Source organism: Nycticebus coucang, chromosome 9, assembly GCF_027406575.1.
Source record: "Nycticebus coucang isolate mNycCou1 chromosome 9, mNycCou1.pri, whole genome shotgun sequence".
NCBI classification, from domain to species: domain Eukaryota; kingdom Metazoa; phylum Chordata; class Mammalia; order Primates; family Lorisidae; genus Nycticebus; species Nycticebus coucang.
In genome coordinates, this window is record NC_069788.1 from 5,221,662 (window position 1) to 5,239,268 (window position 17,607).

The 17,607-nt window shown below is 40.7% G+C and overlaps 1 protein-coding gene across 1 annotated transcript in view; it reads left to right on the top strand.

Annotated features, from left to right (window-relative positions):
* The window catches only part of ELOVL4 (ELOVL fatty acid elongase 4), a 40,637-nt gene that overhangs the window by 14,221 nt on the left and 8,809 nt on the right, over positions 1-17,607 (top strand). The window contains exons 2-5 of the mRNA XM_053603481.1: positions 8,246-8,433; positions 9,380-9,460; positions 12,756-12,927; positions 14,627-14,754. Coding sequence (XP_053459456.1) covers positions 8,246-8,433; positions 9,380-9,460; positions 12,756-12,927; positions 14,627-14,754 — 569 coding nt within the window. The remainder of the gene's footprint in view (positions 1-8,245; positions 8,434-9,379; positions 9,461-12,755; positions 12,928-14,626; positions 14,755-17,607) is intronic.

Below are 17,607 nucleotides of genomic sequence, written 5' to 3' on the forward strand. Positions count from 1 at the left end.
CAGACTCTGCACGCGGCCCCCCATGGTGCAAGGGTCTGTGTCAGACTCTACGTGGCCTCCTGTGGTGCAAGGGTCTGTGTCAGACTCTTCACATGGCTCCCTGTGGTGCAAGGGTCTGTATCAGACTCTTCACGCGACCCTCCCCGTGGCGCAAGGGTCTGTGTCAGGCTCTGCAGGAGGGCCCCCCATGGTGCCAGGGTCTGTGTCAGGCTCTGCAGGAGGGCCCCCTCCCCACCCCTACCCCTGTGTTGCACGAGGCCTGAGACAACACGCAGCTTCTTGGGGCTTCTTCTTCTGGTCGGTGAGGGCTCTACTGGTGATTAGTCTGATGTGAGAGTCTGCAGGCAGAACACAAGGAACTCTGTAGATGGGGAATGTTCTACAAGACAGTGAAGGGCTTGGCGTTTAAGAGAAAGGCTCAGATCATTTCTGACCTAAAGTACACCTGTGTCAAGCTGCAGGGTGGGGAGTGGAGGGGCTGGTGCTGAGGGGCAGAGTGACTCTGTGGCATCCATGTGTGCCAGGAACAGTCACATCACTGCATTTGTCATCACGTGTCACATCTGTGAGGCAGCTGTGTCCTCCCTAAGCAAAAAGAAACAGAAAAGAAGGGAACAGTTGGCTCTCCAGCATAGCCGGTCGCCCTCCCCTCCTTCTGGTCTCTGTGACAGCGTCCCTTTTCCTGCTTCTCTGGCTCACTTGCTGCCCCATCCCCTGGTCTGCCCCCAGCGTCCCGGGTCCAGTCCTTCCTGTGGTGGTCTCTGCCTGTCCATGCTCTGTCCCCGTCGTCTCAGACTGGGACATGGTCTGCACTGGCCGTGTCTCCTCCGCCTGTCCACATCCCTGCAGTTCTGGAACCTCCCAGATGTTCTCCTCGGCATCCCGCAGGTGGCTCAGATGTGAGATGGTAACGCCCACCGGTCATGTTCTCCCACATCTGCTCCTCTCCCTTCATGCTCCATCCAGCCAGCCAGAAATGTGGGGCTAGTCCTGCTTCTCCTCGGCTCTGGCCTCCTGCAGGCCTGGCCCTCAGAGTGTGCAGACTTTACCCTGGAGACCTTCGCACTGGCCACCTGGCACAGACATCATGTTAATGAACATCTTCATAGTATAATATAAAATAAGACAGACAAATTGATAAATTGACAACTCAGTAGATATTTGTGCCATGTTCGAAACCCTCAATAAATGCTTTTCAAAGAGAAAATTCCCAAGAATGTTACATAAAACACATTTCAGTCTTTGTATTCTGGCATGAAATCCCATTGATAACTGTGTAAGATTAGGATATTGATAGCATACTAAAAATATATCTTCTAATTATAAGAGGGACTTTACCTAACAAACGCAATCACTGTAACCTGGGTCCTTGTACCGTCAACAGTCCCCAACAATCCCCAGAATATCTGTCCATGTAGATATATTCTGTCCCTCTAATGTGTATAATTTACATTTGGGTTCAATGTACAGTAACCCAGATGAATTAAAGGATTTAATTTAGCTTTAAAATATGTTTACCTAAACTTTTGAGTTAATGAAAATACAGAGAATTTATTATTTTAATATATTTAAAGATCACATAAACTACATGAAGCTCCGGCATTCCTGATTTTCCTTTACTATTTTAGTTTCCCAACACTTTTTTGATTCCAGACTTAGGGGTCCTGTTGGTAATGGTGAACTCATATATTGCGACACAGTCAGTCCTTTCAATGCAAAAAGAAACATAAAATAAGTGTAGAATATTTAAATCTCATCAGAAGCACTGAAGGAAACATTAATGCCGATAAACACAGGAAGGTGCATGTAATGTCAGCACGCCAAGGCCGGGAGGGATTTCAGCAGGTGTTAGGATGGCAGTCATTGTGCTACAGTCTGGGTGTTGAAAAGTACTATAATTTCTGTAATACTCATAGGAGGTGAAATTTTTGAGCACGGTCTGACTTTTGTGAACTGGAAGGGCTAATTTGAGAAGGTAGGTGTGAAATGTAGGCTTTCTCAGACTGAAAACAGGGATCTGTTAGTGGCTACTGAATGAATGCGGGACTTGCGTTGTTGGGCAGAGAAGCGAGGCATTGCTTTCCCCTGGAGTGAGCAATGAAAGAAGAGGACTCTGGGCTTCAGAGTGCACACTCACTAGATACTGGGCCAAGTGGTGTGGGCTTGAGGTTAAAACCCAGAGCTGTAGGAGAGGGTAGCTGGACGCTGCAGAAACTTAGAGTTGCAGGGAACGTACAGTTGGACTTAGCAGAAAAGAGACAGAAGAGAAGGGATAATAACACGTTATCTAATCTTTATTAATCAGATAAATTTTAGGTACCTTGATAGGCCTTGCAGTACAAGAGTGAAACCAGGAGACTCCAGTTTAAAGGAGGGTCGCTGGACAGCGTCCTGGGCGCTGTGGGAGAACGGTGCAGGCACTCTGCACCGCAGAAGATCTTCTGACCAGTTAACATTGTCTTGATCTAGTCTTCCTCATTTTTAATCCATTCTTTCTCTTCATAATTATTTTTAAAAGTATAGTTTTCAGAGGTTAAAATAAATGTAAGAGATCATCTGGGTTCTTGCTACTATTCTAGTGGCATCCTAGAAAGTGCAGTGTCCCTAGACACGGCCTGATGTCACACCTGCTGTGTCAGAACCTGCACTTGAACTGTGCCCCCAGGCGAGTCTTTTTCTCATTAAAACTGGAAGAGACTAATCTAGTTCAGCTTCTCCCCTTCAGGATTTGTGGAGAGAGCGCGTCCTGAAGTTCCCCGCACCGCAGGGGAGCCAGCATCAGAGGGCGGCAGGCTGTTCTCTGGGGTCTTCTACAGTCTGCTGTTTGCTGCCCGTACCCTCCACACTCAGACTCTTGTCATCAACTTCTTAATCGTGTCTCTTTCTCTCTTTTTGGTCGTCCTCTGTTTTTTAAATTTCATCATCATCATTATCTTGGCCAACACTACACTCAAGCCTAAAGGTAGTCCTGTCTTTTTTTTGTTTTTTTGGTAGTCCTGTCTTTAAGTTTTTCTCTTGAGAGAACAATACAGCATGCTGCACGGTATGCCGTAAAGAATGAGTGTTTTTATTTACTGTTAATTTCTGGCAATTTTTTGACCCATTTCTCTTAATTTTTTCCTACTTGCTGCTCAGAACTTTCTTTGAAATCACTCAGAATTCTGTATTGTAGTAAGGGTGAGAAATGAGGCATGATGTCAGAAATTGAAATCGTCTCAGGGATGAATTCATCTTCTGTTCCTTGTTACGTAGAGTTTTGCATTAACAGGTCACTTCTGCTCTTTGTATCGGATTCTCCTGCACAAAGCAGCATCTGCCTTACAGTGTGGGGAGAAGAACAGGGCACCATGGCAATTCCTCTGGGACCCAGGACCAGGCTTCAGAGAGTTTGTCTACATCTTTTTTCCTATAATAGAGAAAAATAAAGACCAAAGTAAATAAGCACCCCATGTTTTATGGGGGGACTTTGGCATAGAAAGATCTGGTCATAGAAGGGTAATTAACGTAGGCAGCTACAATTTCATTAAAGGAAACTGAACACTTCCTGATAAAAAGGCATGAGGCCTTTAACAGAAGAAAGCCGTGCCATTTTTTAGTTTTTTATTTTTTTAAGGGACAGGGTTTCACTCTGTTGCCCGGGCTGGAGTACACTGCAGTGATCATAGCTTGCCGTGACCTCATATCCAGGGTTCCATGCCTCCCGGGTGGCTGGGCGTCCCAGTGCACACCGCTGAGGCCGAGAACCGCGAGACACTCTGTGGGGACAGACCTTGTGCACTGCCCACCTTTGGCCTCTGAGGGTCCCCCTGTGAGGGGTCTCCTCTCCCCTGGCTTTCAAATAGTTTACTTTAACTCTGGAATGCGTTTGATGACCACAATCTCCATGAATAGTAGGACTCCTTTGTAAACTATGAAATAAAATCATTTTTTCTGTTCTCCTCATTCCTGAATGTGTTTTTCTTCATGTCACCCTTTTAACAATTCCGATTTCGTTGTGAACAGAGTTTTGATGTCCTTCTTTTATTATTCTGATTGTTTTATTTCAGGATGTTAATGGTACAAATGTTGAGGTTACATACATTGCTTTTGTACCATTTGAGTGAGAGTTGTAAGTGTGCCTTTCACCCAGTGAGCACTGTGCCCACTGGGTGTGAATAACCCTCCTCTCCCCCCACTTCCCACCTGCGTGATTTTTGTTGAGTGTTATTTCTATACGTGCACATAAGTGTTGATTGGTTATTTTTTTTTTTTTTTGTAGAGACAGAGTCTCACTGTACCACCCTCGGTAGAGTGCCGTGGCATCACACAGCCCACAGCAACCTCCAACTCCTGGGCTTAAGCGATTCTCTTGCCTCAGCCTCCCGAGTAGCTGGGACTACAGGCGCCCGCCACCACACCCGGCTATTTCTTTGTTGCAGTTTGGCCGGGGCTGGGTCCGAACCCGCCACCCTCAGCATATGGGGCCGGCGCCCCACTCACAGTTCTAATGTAATAGTAGGTACATGTGGTACTTCCTGTATGGTGCTTGTTTTATCTTTCTTGTGATACTTATCTCAGAAGAGATACCTCCAGTTACATCCAGGTTTAGACAGGAGGTTTTAGTTCACCATTTTTGTAATGACTGAGTAGTTCTCCGTGGTATACATACCACATTTTATTAATCCATTCATTTATTAATGGGCACTGAGGTTATTTCCGCATGTTTGCAATTTTTTGTGCTGTTATAAACATTAGAGTGTAGGTGTCTGCTTTATAAAATGTCTTTTTTCCTTTGGGTAAATACCCAGGGGTGGGATTCCTGCATCGAATGATGGGCCTACTTTTAGTTTTTCAAAGTATCACTGTAGGTTGTACTAGTTTGCAGTCCCACCAACAGTGTGTAAGTGTTCCTGTCTGTCCACATTTACACCAGTGTTTGTCATTTTGGGACTTGTTGATAAAAGCCATTCTTGCTGGAGTTAGGTGATGTTTCATTGTGGGTTTGATCTGCGTTTCCCTGATGGAGATGTTGATATTCTTTCATGCGCTACATGGCCGTTAGACTGTCTTCTTTTGAAAAGTCACATCTTTTACTCACTTTTTAGTGGGGTTGTTTGTTTTTTTCTTGTTGATTTGCTTGAGTTCTTCACAGATTCTGGTTATAGCTCTTTATCACATGTACAGCCTGCAGATATTTCCTCCCATTTTGTAGGTTATCTGTTCACTCTAATGTCTATTCCTTAGCTGTGAAGAAGCCTTTCAATTTGATCAAGTCCCATTGATTTTTGTGCTGTTGCTATGATTGCTTTTGGGAGTTTTCATAAATTCTTTGCCTAGGCTGATGTCTATAACAGTTTTTCAACTTTTTCTTCTAGAATTCTTATAGTTTCAGGCCTTAGGTTTGGGTCTGTTATTTATCAAGAATTAGTTTTTGTGAGTGGCGGGAAGTGTGGCTCCTATTTCAGTCATCTACATGTGGTTATCCAGTTTTTCCAGCACTATTTATTTGATAGGGCTTCTTTTTCCCAGCGTGTTTTTTGGTCTGCTTTGTCAAATATCAGATGACAGGCAGTATAAGGAGGGCTTTATAACTGGGTTCTCTGTTCTTGTGACAGGGCCATCCTGGTTAGGTTATCACAGCCTCGTAGAACATATATTCTTCTCATCAGCTCACAAACATTCTCTAAGATTGATCACATCCTAGGCTACTAAACATGTCTCAACAAATTAAAAAAAATAGAAATTATGCCATGCGTTTTCTCTGACCATCATGGAATAAAATTAAAGTCAACTCCAACAGAAACCCTCATCTCTGTACAAGGTCATGGAGACTAAACCTCCTGCTGAATGACAGTTGAGTCAAGGAGGAAATTATGATGGAAATCAAATGATTTACAAGTTATCAAGATCTGTGGGACACAGCTAATATCGTCCTGAGAGGAACATAGCTATCAATGCCCACATCCAAAAGACAGACAGATCACGAATCAGCAATCTAATGAATCGTCTCACGTAACCTGTCCCTCATCCCACAGCAGACCTGTCCCACACCCCACAGAAGAAAAGAAATAACCAAGACAGTGGATATGGAGAAAAGGGAACACTTCTACACTGCTGGTGGGAATGCAAACTAATACATTCCTTTTGGAAAGATATTTGGAGAACACTTAGGGATCTAAAAATAGACCTGCCATTTGATCCTACAGTTCTTCTACTAGGTATATATCCAGAAGGCAAAAAATCACATTATAGCAAACATATTTGTACCAGAATATTTATTGCAGCCCAATTCATAATTGCTAAATCATGGAAGAAGCCCAAGTGCCCATCGACCCACGAATGGATTAATAAATTGTGGTATATGTACACCGTGGAATATTATGCAGCTTTAAAGAAAGATGGAGACTTTATCTCTTACATGTTTACATGGATGGAGCTGGAACATATTCTTCTTATCAGGGTATCTCAAGAATGGAAGAAAAAATATTCAATTTACTCAACCCTACTATGAAACCAATTTGAAAGCTATAACCCAATTATAACCCAAGAAGAAGGGGAAAAGGGAGAAGGAGGGGAGGGGAGGGGACAGGATGGGCAGAGGGAGGGAGATTGGTGGGACCACAGCTTCGGTGCATCTTACAAGGGCACAAGTGAAACTTACTAAATGTAGAATATAAATGTCTTAATACAATAATGAAGAAAATGCTGTGAAGGCTATGTTAACCAGTGGGATGAAAATATGTCAAATGGTCTATAAAACCAGCACCTTGTACCCCATGGCTGCATTAATGTACACAGCTATGATTTAATAATAATAAAAAAGAACCAAGACGGAACAGAACTAAAGGAAATTAATAACAAAAGAATTATATAGAAGATTTATGAAGTGAAAAGTTGGTTGAAAGATAAACAAGATTGACAGGCCATTGGCTAGATTAATCAGAAGCAGAAGAGAAAGGACTTGAATAAGCTCAATCAGGACCAGAAGGAGAAAACCCACTTGATGCCACCAAAATACAAAATATTGATGTTGCTTTTTGAGATATTTGATTAAATGTTGTATTTTATGTCTTGCATTTTTTTTATTTTTATTTATTTTTTTTTATGTCTTGCATTTTATTTTCTATTGAAAGTGTATAGAAACAGCTTAATTTGTTTTTAAGTAATGCATTTTAATGCCTACTTATCTAATCTGGAATCATTTTGTATCTATAACTTTAGTAAAAATGACAGTTTAAATGTGCTGTTATAGTCAGCAATTAAGTTACAGTCATTTAATCTGGGTTCTAGGAATTTGTGTTTCTTTTTACATTTTAATACATTATTTTTCTCAAAAAAGACATAAAAATGTTTTGTCAAGAATAAGCTAGACATTAGATTTGTAACTTTTAAATGTTTAACTTTTAGAAATATAAAATTGAGATTAATATATTTATAATTTATTAAGAGATGAATTTTTGTTAATCTCATTTGTATTTCATGATTGTGCTTCTCTTAGAAATGTTTTACTTGTAGCATCCTAGTATAAGATTGATTCATGGTTGCATATTTTAATGTTATGGACAATCAATTCATCTTAAATGAAATAATATGTCTCATTGTGTATATATACACATATGTAAGTTGAGTGATTTATAGCTTTAGAGAAAAGCACACAGATTTGTTATATATGGGGAATAAAATAAATGCATGTTCTTAATGAGAAAGTTAGAAAAATGTCCTGCATATGACTACCATTTAAATAAGCAGTGGAGTTGTAATGAGTACTAACATAATGTCCACGCTGCCCATCCGCTGCCTGAGGTGTCTGCAGACGCCTGCGTGTGGCATCCGGACCTTCCACCTCCCGAGTCCCACTCTCACCTGCCTCAGGATGGGCAGACAGAGCGTTTCCAAGCTGCCCTGATAAATCTCACGGGCCTAAAATGGAACACAAGTGTTTCCTTAAAGTATTTATTTTCTATGAAGTCTTCCCTTAACTTTTATCCTCAGTTTATCTTCTCTATTTTCAGTGAGCTTTATTTCTTACCTTTTTTTCCTCTATAAAACAGAAGGTGTTACATAAGGAATAAACTTAATGTTCAAAAGCCACTTGGAGGAGTCAGTATTGTCTTTTGCTTTTTATCCGTATGTTTTTGTTGACTCGAGATGGTGATCTGCATTTGATCAGATAGGGAAGTCTGCTGGAAGCATTCTAATTCCTAACAGTGTATTTTATAAAACACGGCTGTTTAATTAATCTTATGTCATTTTGTTCTTTCTTTAGATAAACGAGTAGAGAACTGGCCTTTGATGCAGTCTCCGTGGCCGACACTGAGCATCAGCACCCTCTATCTGCTGTTCGTGTGGCTGGGCCCAAGGTGGATGAAGGACCGGGAGCCTTTTCAGATGCGTTTACTGCTTATCGTCTATAATTTCGGGATGGTTTTGCTAAATTTTTTTATCTTCAGAGAGGTAGGTTAATTAAAATCGCTGTATAATATATTCCTCAGGGTTATTGGAAATTTTTGAAATAAGAATGTACAAGACCATCACTGTATTTATTGTCTCCCCAGATAACTGTTAGTTCCTCTAAAAGTAAGTTTTTGACATTTTTCAAAAATTTGTTTTAGGTAATAAAAAAATATTGGACAATTGCTTACCCCTTTCCAATCCTATGTCAGACAAAAACGCTTTTAATTATTTTATATAAACTAAAATAGATAATACAGTCATCAGGTGAGTTCATCTTTATTTTTTCTCTTTTAAAACTGTAGGATTAAAAAAACTGTAGGACAATTACAAATATCCACCAACCTCTTTCCCACCCAAAATAAATAAGAGCTGGGGAGTCAGAGGGTGGCAGAAAACTTGGGTTGGATGTGATTTTGAATCAGACAGACTGGATTTTAAAATAACCTTTATTAGCTGTTCTGACATTGAAAGTTACTTACCTTTTCTCAGCCTCATTTTATGGGGACGATATAAATTTCAATATTCATCAAGACCCATTTTATAAATGGGGAAAATGCTCCTTTTAGGACTATTGTCAGAGTTATGTGAGATAATTTTTGCAGAGCGTTTAAATACCTTTACTAACCTGTTAGTAACTGTGGATCAAGAATGGAACCTAGCGAAGGCAGAACAACTCTGAGATCTGAGTCATGGCAATAACAGTTTCTCTTACTACGGTAGAAAGAGTCGATACGTTACATGTGATTTTAAATTTAGATTTAAATTATAGAACAAAATGGGACACAACAACTTTAAGAAATTCCAAGACATTAAATATTTAATACATTTGAAATTTTTAAAGAAAATATTGCTTTTTTAGAAACTTGAAAGTTACATATTATATTTAGTATTTGTAATATTGTGTCTACTAAAACTTTGCTCTAAATGTTATTACTTCTTTTTCTAGTTATTCATGGGGTCCTATAATGCAGGATATAGCTACATTTGCCAGAGTGTGGATTATTCTAATGATGTTAACGAAGTCAGGGTAAGTACATTAAAAATACTGTTTAATTTTATAGGTTCTTGTCTGTGGAAAACATACTTTAATATAGTAGTGAAATTATTATATAGGGTTGTTTTGAGTCAATATAGCTGTGTGTTTCTTTTTAGTAATAATCGAAAATATAGCTGTGTGTTTCTTTTTAGTAATAATCGAAAATCTGTTTTATATTTCCAGTATCTTCTTTTATTTGGTAGTGTGAAAGTGATTATGTATTGGATTATAGAATACAGTACTTTAGAAAACAGAGTTCTTTGTTTCTTGTAAAGGTATTTTAGATTTTTGTTTTTCGGGGTCAAAAACAGAAACTCAAAAAGTCATTTGTTAAGCTAGTCTGAGGAAAGCAGTGTTTGTACAAACTATGTAATATTTAGGAAATTAAGCATAGCACAATTTGTATAGATGTGAATTTAGTTTTGATTATATTTGCAGAAAAATAACCAGTAATGTTATCAAATTTTATTTTTCAGTTACCTACATTAATAAGGTTAACGTTTAGTTGGAGTGAAAGAAAGAAATCATCTTACTCTATTAAGTATTGAACGCTTCTTGTACACTGTGGTTCTTATTAAAATTACTTGTCACATAGAACGTAGGACATGTGTTTTGTGTTATGTGTATGTGTGGAGTGGAGAAGGTTCCCTTGAGAAAACAGCTTCCTGGCTTGTGAGTTGGACGATATAAATTTCAGTATTCATCAAGACCCGAGGCCAGATTGCTTTATGGCACTTACTATTTTAAGTTCATATCTTCATTTTCCTATTAGAAGACTTACCAGCTGATGCAAAACAACCCCTCTGGTGGTCATTGCTGGTTTCATCCATTTGATACACATGTAGCGAGCATCTACTGGGAGGGCCTCTGGGGACCCTGGATGGAAGACAGGAGAAGTCCCAGCCTTGTGGAGCTGATGTTCTAGTGGAGCTGATGTTCTAGTGGGGAGGCAGGCCGTAATCGTGTTAGCAAATGGTTAAGAAGAAAAGAAACTGTGAGAATACCCCCAGAGAAGCAGGTGGGGCGGTTTAGATTTGTGTACTAGGAAATAAGAAAAAATTCTCTCTGGGGCGGCGCCTGTGGCTCAGTGGGTAGGGCGCGGGCCCCATATACCTCAGGGGATGGGTTCGAACCTGGCCCCAGCCAGATAAAACAGCAGTGGCAACTGCAACAAAAATAGCCGGGTGTTGTGGTGGGCACCTGTAGTGCCAGGTACTCGGGAGGCTGAGGCAAGAGAATCGCCCTAGCCCAAGAGCCGGAGGTCGCTGTGAGTTCTGATGCCACGGCACTCTACCGAGGGTGACAAAGTGAGGCTCTGTCTCAATTTAAAACAAAAAGAAAAGAAAGAAAAAATTCTCTCTGACAACACACTGCCAGAGAATCTCCTAGTTGGGAGCTGAGGACTGGCACATTTGGGGAGGAGGGAGGAGAGGTGTTTGTTTTGATTTGCCTGCTTCTGGGAGAACAGTGAGTAAAACCCCTTGCATGAGGCAACCTATTACTATATTTAGGATCAAATTCAAAACTACCACTCTGGTCACTGTGAACCTGTCCTCCTGACGCGTGTAGACGTTCTCATCTATACAAGATGAGCTGTTGTGAGCCCTGGAATCTAGGAGGAGGAAGAACCTCAATTTGCAGATCTGACCTGCAATCTTCCTCCTGCTGCCTTGGCTCTGATCCCTGATGCATGAGAGTGGATGTTTGAGCAGAGGCTCATTTTTGTGTTCATTGTTATATAGCCGAGAAGTATCACTTTTCACTTTGGTGTAGCCTGTTAAAGGTATCTAATGATTTTGCAAACTAAGAAGAATTAATATTTATTGTTATATGTGAACTGTGGCAAATTTAGAAGCTTGGGGAGAAAAAAATAAGACACTGTTTTTTTCCTTCTAGATGAAGGTAATGGTACCAAAATGGTGAGGTTAGTTTGTTTTAAATATAATTACCATAGTGAACACTAACTATAAATACAGTGTTGCTGTGAATAGTTAACTTTCAAGCCTATTTTCAACCTTTTATTTTATTTTTTTCTTTTTGAAATAGTCTCACTCTGTTGCCCAGGCTAGGGTGTTGGGGTGACATCGCAGCTCACAGCAACCTCAAACTCCTGGGTTCAAGGGATCCTCCTACTTTAGCCTCCTGAGTAGCTGGGACACAAGAGCCTGCAGCAACGTCCAGCAAGTTTTTCTATTTTTAAGTACAGACAGGTCTTGCTCTTGCTCAGGCAGGTCTTGAGCTCCTGAATTCAAAGGATCCTCCTACCCAGAGTACTAGGATTACAGGCGTGAGCCGCTGCACTGCCCTATTTTCAACCAGTTTTTATCATTTTCAACAATAATATTTATTGCTCAAGCAAATTCAATGAACAATTCTCAACCTATAAATATGACTTCATTTTTATATGCCTATTTTCTTCCCTCTTTCCTCGAACTTTAAAATTATGCCTTTAACAAGCAAAAAACAAAAAGAAAACAAGCAAAAGCCCATGACATCCACCAGCTTCAGGTACAGAATGAGTAAGGGGTTCTAAAGTTCCGACAAGCCTCAGCCTTTCTGTGAATGGATGCACCAAGCCCCTAACACACACATGTTTATAAACAGATTTCACTGTGTACTACCTTACTTGCTTTGTGCATAGAATGCATCTTCTAGAAAATAATTTACATCAGAAAGTTAAATTTTAGTTATTGTCATGGTATGATTCTTATAAAAAATGTTAGTGCATCAGTACAGAGGTCACCTCTCACTGGATCCTTAATCTCAGAGGCAACGTAATCTTTCTGCACCATCTGGTGTCTTAATTAGAGCCCAGGAAAAGAAAAGCCTTATTCATGTAAGCAGGATTATATTTATGACCTAGGAAATATTTGTGGTTCTTTTCATTCCAATTTATCATTTAAAAGATATTACTACCTGATAGAAACCACTGTGATTGGGTATTCACTTTGGTGCATAGTGATAAAGTGAGAGAGCGGCGGACTCTGATGGACCGTGGGAAGCCGGGCAGCCTGGATGCGTTCACAGCTGCTGGACACGGAGTGACATCCGCCCGTGTAAGAGGCTGGAGCCGTGTCTGAGTCGTTGGCACCATGTAGACATGGCTGTGGACTCTTCTCTGTTTTCTCCTGGGATAGATGCTTAGGCCTTAAACCTATTTAGCCATAAAATGCTTTCATGCCTTGGACGTTTTGTGCCATGAAGATTATTCTGGACTTAGTTACAGTGAGCAGAAGCCCGTAGGAAGTGTCATTGTGGTGTTACAATGCGCTTTTCCTCCCTGTAGATAGCTGCTGCTCTGTGGTGGTATTTTGTATCTAAAGGAGTGGAATATTTGGACACAGTGTTTTTTATCCTGAGGAAGAAAAACAACCAAGTCTCTTTCCTGCACGTGTACCATCACTGCACCATGTTCACCTTGTGGTGGATCGGAATCAAGTGGGTTGCAGGGGGACAAGGTGAGCATGTTCAGATTTTTAAAAATCTGAAGCAAGTAAAGCTTTAAGTCTGTGACTACTTTAATACCTAAAGATTTCTCTCAGAGGTGAGCATAAACGGAGCCTAAATGTAAGCAATGGCATTGTTACAGGGAGCAGTTCTAGTGCTTCTGATCCACAGGGACGACGGCACAGCAGTCTAAACAGAGGTTCCATCTTCAGTCCGGGCCCAGAGCTCGCCTCTGCTCTGGCGCAGGCTGGGCATTCTGGATCCGAAACCTGACAGCTGAAAGGCTGCAAAACAGGAAACTTCTTGGCACTGACATGACACTGCAAGTGGGAAATTGCACACCTGACCCCTTGTGATGGGCACATACCACCGGGAAAGGTGGGAAAGGCCCTCCCAGCCCCTCAGCTGCAGCCTGTCTTCCCTGCACACAGCAGGTGCTGATGCTGAAAAGTGTAGGTGGCGCATGTGGGCTGCTGAGAGCATGACACCTTGGTTTTCTGGCGGTTCAATGTACATAAAGTTTTGTTCATGCACAAAATTATTTGAAAATTGTATGAAATTATCTTTAGGCTAGTGTGAAAGGTGCTGATGAACATAAATGAATTTGGGATTTAGATTTGAATCCTGTCTACCTCATGTGTATGTACATACTCCAAAATCTGAAAAAAATCCAAAATCTGAAATACTTCCAGTCCCGGAGATATCAGAAAAGGGATACTCAACTTGTGCGGATCTGACCTGACCTCGCTGGTTCCTACTCAGAGGGAGGGCCGTGTACCCTGGTTCCTACTCAGAGGGAGGGCCGTGTACCCTGGTTAACATCGTAGAGACTTGAGTCACAGTCTGGTGAGGACCTGCCTCTGGCCTTGCAGGTCCTGCAGATTGAGGTTGATGGTGTCACTGAGCCAGAACAGACCACTTCTCTGCTGAGGACCTAGGGTGCAGGTCATGATAGCATAGTTCATCCTGCTGCTTCCCATTATCATATTATGGTAATTAGCAACTCAGGAATTCACATTTATAAAAAATACGATTGGGGGGCCAGTTTAAAGCAATACAGTTAAAGTGGATGTCTAATTTTAAAAGAAAATTAGTAAATCTGAACTGACCTCTTCAGTCATTTTATGGCAAAACTCATGATTATTACACTTCTACTTTGATTTAATTGATATTTTAAAGAGAAAGAGTGCCATTGATTTAGACTGACTGGAATATCTCTGTAGATCTTTATATACCAAATGGATCATTCAGTGTGTTTAGTGCTATCATATTTAAAACTATTTAGAAACCTAAGAAATAAGTGTTAGTTTGTTGTAGATATGTGTACTGGCACATCTGAAAGCAATAATGAAACATTTACAAAGCTAAAACAATTGTACACATTATAACCTTTGCCCCTCCCCACCCCAAGACATAGTAGAATTAAAAGTAATATAGGCAACAGTTGTAAATCAGAGCCTGTGCAAGCTCCCTGGACTACCACTTGGAAATCCTTTGCATTTAAACAGCACACGTTTTTATTTATATGGTAAAAACTCAAATCTAACCTTAATATCTACTTAATCTAAAGGGAAGGCTTTCATTAGTACCACTTTATATTTTTTATTCCTAATCTGTATTGAAGAGTAAACATTAGAAAGCGGTGTGGATGCATTTACTTTCTGACTCCGTGGCTACCCACGTCTAAGCTCTGCCTCTGCTTCCTGGCAGCGTTCTTCGGCGCCCAGATGAATTCCTTCATCCATGTGATCATGTACTCCTATTACGGGCTGACGGCTTTTGGCCCATGGATCCAGAAGTATCTCTGGTGGAAACGGTACCTGACCATGCTGCAGCTGGTGAGTTAAATGCTTCTTGTTTCTGCTGGTGAAATGCTGAAAATGTTTGAATTTTATTTATTTGAAGTGCAAAGTGGTTTTAGAGAATTTCCGATTACAAAGTTAACCTTATCACCTAGTTACAGCCATTGAAGCTGCTTAACTCTAACCTGCCTGCTCAGAGCCTTGCTCTTCTAACACCCTTAACAGGCTGGACCCACCGTGCACCCTCGTGTGGGACACTCGTGGGGAGGGCAGCTGAAGGTCTCAGAACACCACACCAAATACACAAAGTTATGGACAACTGGAAAAATACTTTTTCCCCTTGGATGATTTTCTTCACTTAAAATTTTATTCCCTCTCTCATTCTGTCCTTGTTCAAATGTTCTGTTTTTTTTTATTCCATTTTCAGCCTTTGTTGGCATACCCCATCTATTTAGAATATAAAGTTGAAGAGCAGGCATGGAACCAAGGGAGGGGTGTGGTAAAGGAAAGGAATAAGCCTCAGAGAATGCCTCAGAATTTTCTGAAACACTGTCCTTAGAAAGCTGAGCCGGGTATTTTCAAATGCTAGGCGTATATAGAAAGTCTTGAATATACACCCCTAATCAGGACTTCTTGTAGCATCTCTACGTGTGAGTGCAAATTCAGAGCCAGGCACCAGCCTGTAATCAAAGTAAAAATCTCAAACCAACCTGCTAGCTCTTCATGCTTTAGAATTTGCTTATAATTTGCATTAATCATAGTGTGTGCATGGTTTTATCAGTATAATCACGATTGGAAATATTATCCCTCTCTGCTTTACGTTGCCAAACAGCTGGCTAACCAAACAGGAAACACAACTTTGGGGGGAGGCTGGGTGTGAAGGATTCATTTGTAACCAAAATTCTGGAAGCTTCCTCCAGCCTGTGTGTAAAAGCTGTTTGTGCAGTTTTGTGTAATTCGTTTCCCTCAGTAAGTAGTAAGTGGGCCCAAGAAAATGGACAGGGGTTCAGAGTCGTGTGAATTAATTATATGCATCCTGTGGGCACTCACAGCCAGCCCTCTGTGCCCGTCACACCTGTACACACCCTTCTTTGGTGATGCAGAGGTTCAGAATCATGTAAATTAGTTATATACATCCTGTGGGGTTCACAGTCGGCCCTCCGTGAGCAAAGCTCACACCTGCACACACCCTTCTTTAGTGATGCAGGTTTTATTTATTTATTTATTTTATAGTTGGGGATTCATTGAGGGTACAATAAGCCAGGTTATACTGACTGCATTTGTTAGGTAAAGTCCCTCTTGCAGTCATGTCTTGCCCCCATAAAGTGTGACCCACACCAAGGCCCCACCCCCCTCCCTCCATCCCTCTTTCTGCTTCCCCCCCCATAACCTTAATTGTCATTAATTGTCCTCATATCAAAATTGAGTACATAGGATTCATGCTTCTCCATTCTTGTGATGCTTTACTAAGAATTATGTCTTCCACTTCCATCCAGGTTAATACGAAGGATGTAAAGTCTCCATTTTTTTAATGGCTGAATAGTATTCCATGGTGTACATATACCACAGCTTGTTAATCCATTCCTGGGTTGGTGGGCATTTAGGCTGTTTCCACATTTTGGTGATTGTAAATTAAGCTACAATAAACAGTCTAGTACAAGTGTCCTTATGGTAAAAGGATTTTGTTCCTTCTGGGTAGATGCCCAGTAATGGGATTGCAGGATCAAATGGGAGGTCTAGCTTGAGTGCTTTGAGGTTTCTCCATACTTCCTTCCAGAAAGGTTGTACTAGTTTGCAGTCCCACCAGCAGTGTAAAAGTGTTCCCTTCTCTCCACATCCACGCCAGCATCTGCAGTTTTGAGATTTTGTGATGTGGGCCATTCTCACTGGGGTTAGATGATATCTCAGGGTTGTTTTGATTTGCATTTCTCTAATATATAGAGATGATGAACATTTTTTCATGTGTTTGTTAGCCATTCGTCTGTCACCTTTAGAGAAAGTTCTATTCATGTCTCTTGCCCATTGATATATGGGATTGTTGACTTTTTTCATGTCGATTAATTTAAGTTCTCTATAGATCCTAGTTATCAAGCTTTTGTCTGATTGAAAATATGCAAATATCCTTTCCCATTGTGTAGGTTGTCTCTTTGCTTTGGTTATTGTCTCCTTAGCTGTACAGAAGCTTTTCAGTTTAATGAAGTCCCATTTGTTTATTTTTGTTGTTGTTGCAATTGCCATGGCAGTCTTCTTCATGAAGTCTTTCCCCAGGCCAATATCTTCCAGTGTTTTTTCTATGCTTCCTTTGAGGATTTTTATTGTTTCATGCCTTAAATTTAAGTCCTTTATCCATCTTGAATCAATTTTTGTGAGTGGGGAAAGGTGTGGGTCCAGTTTAAGTCTTTTACATGTAGACATCCAGTTCTCCCAACACCATTTATTGAATAGGGAGTCTTTCCCCCAAGGTATGTTCTTGTTTGGTTTATCAAAGATTAGGTGGTTGTACGATGTTAGTTTCATTTCTTGGTTTTCAATTCGATTCCAAGTGTCTATGTCTCTGTTTTTGTGCCAGTACCATGCTGTCTTGAGCACTATGGCTTTGTAGTACAGACTAAAATCTGGTATGCTGATGCCCCCAGCTTTATTTTTATTACTAAGAACTGCCTTAGCAGAACGGGGTTTTTTCTGGTTCCATACAAAATGCAGAATCATTTTCTCCAAATCTTGAAAGTATGATGTTGGTATTTTGATAGGAATGGCATTGAATAGGTAGATTGCTTTGGGAAGTATAGACATTTTAACAATGTTGATTCTTCCCATCCATGAGCATGGTATGTTCTTCCATTTGTTAATGTCCTCTGCTATTTCCTTTCTGAGGAGTTCATAGTTTTC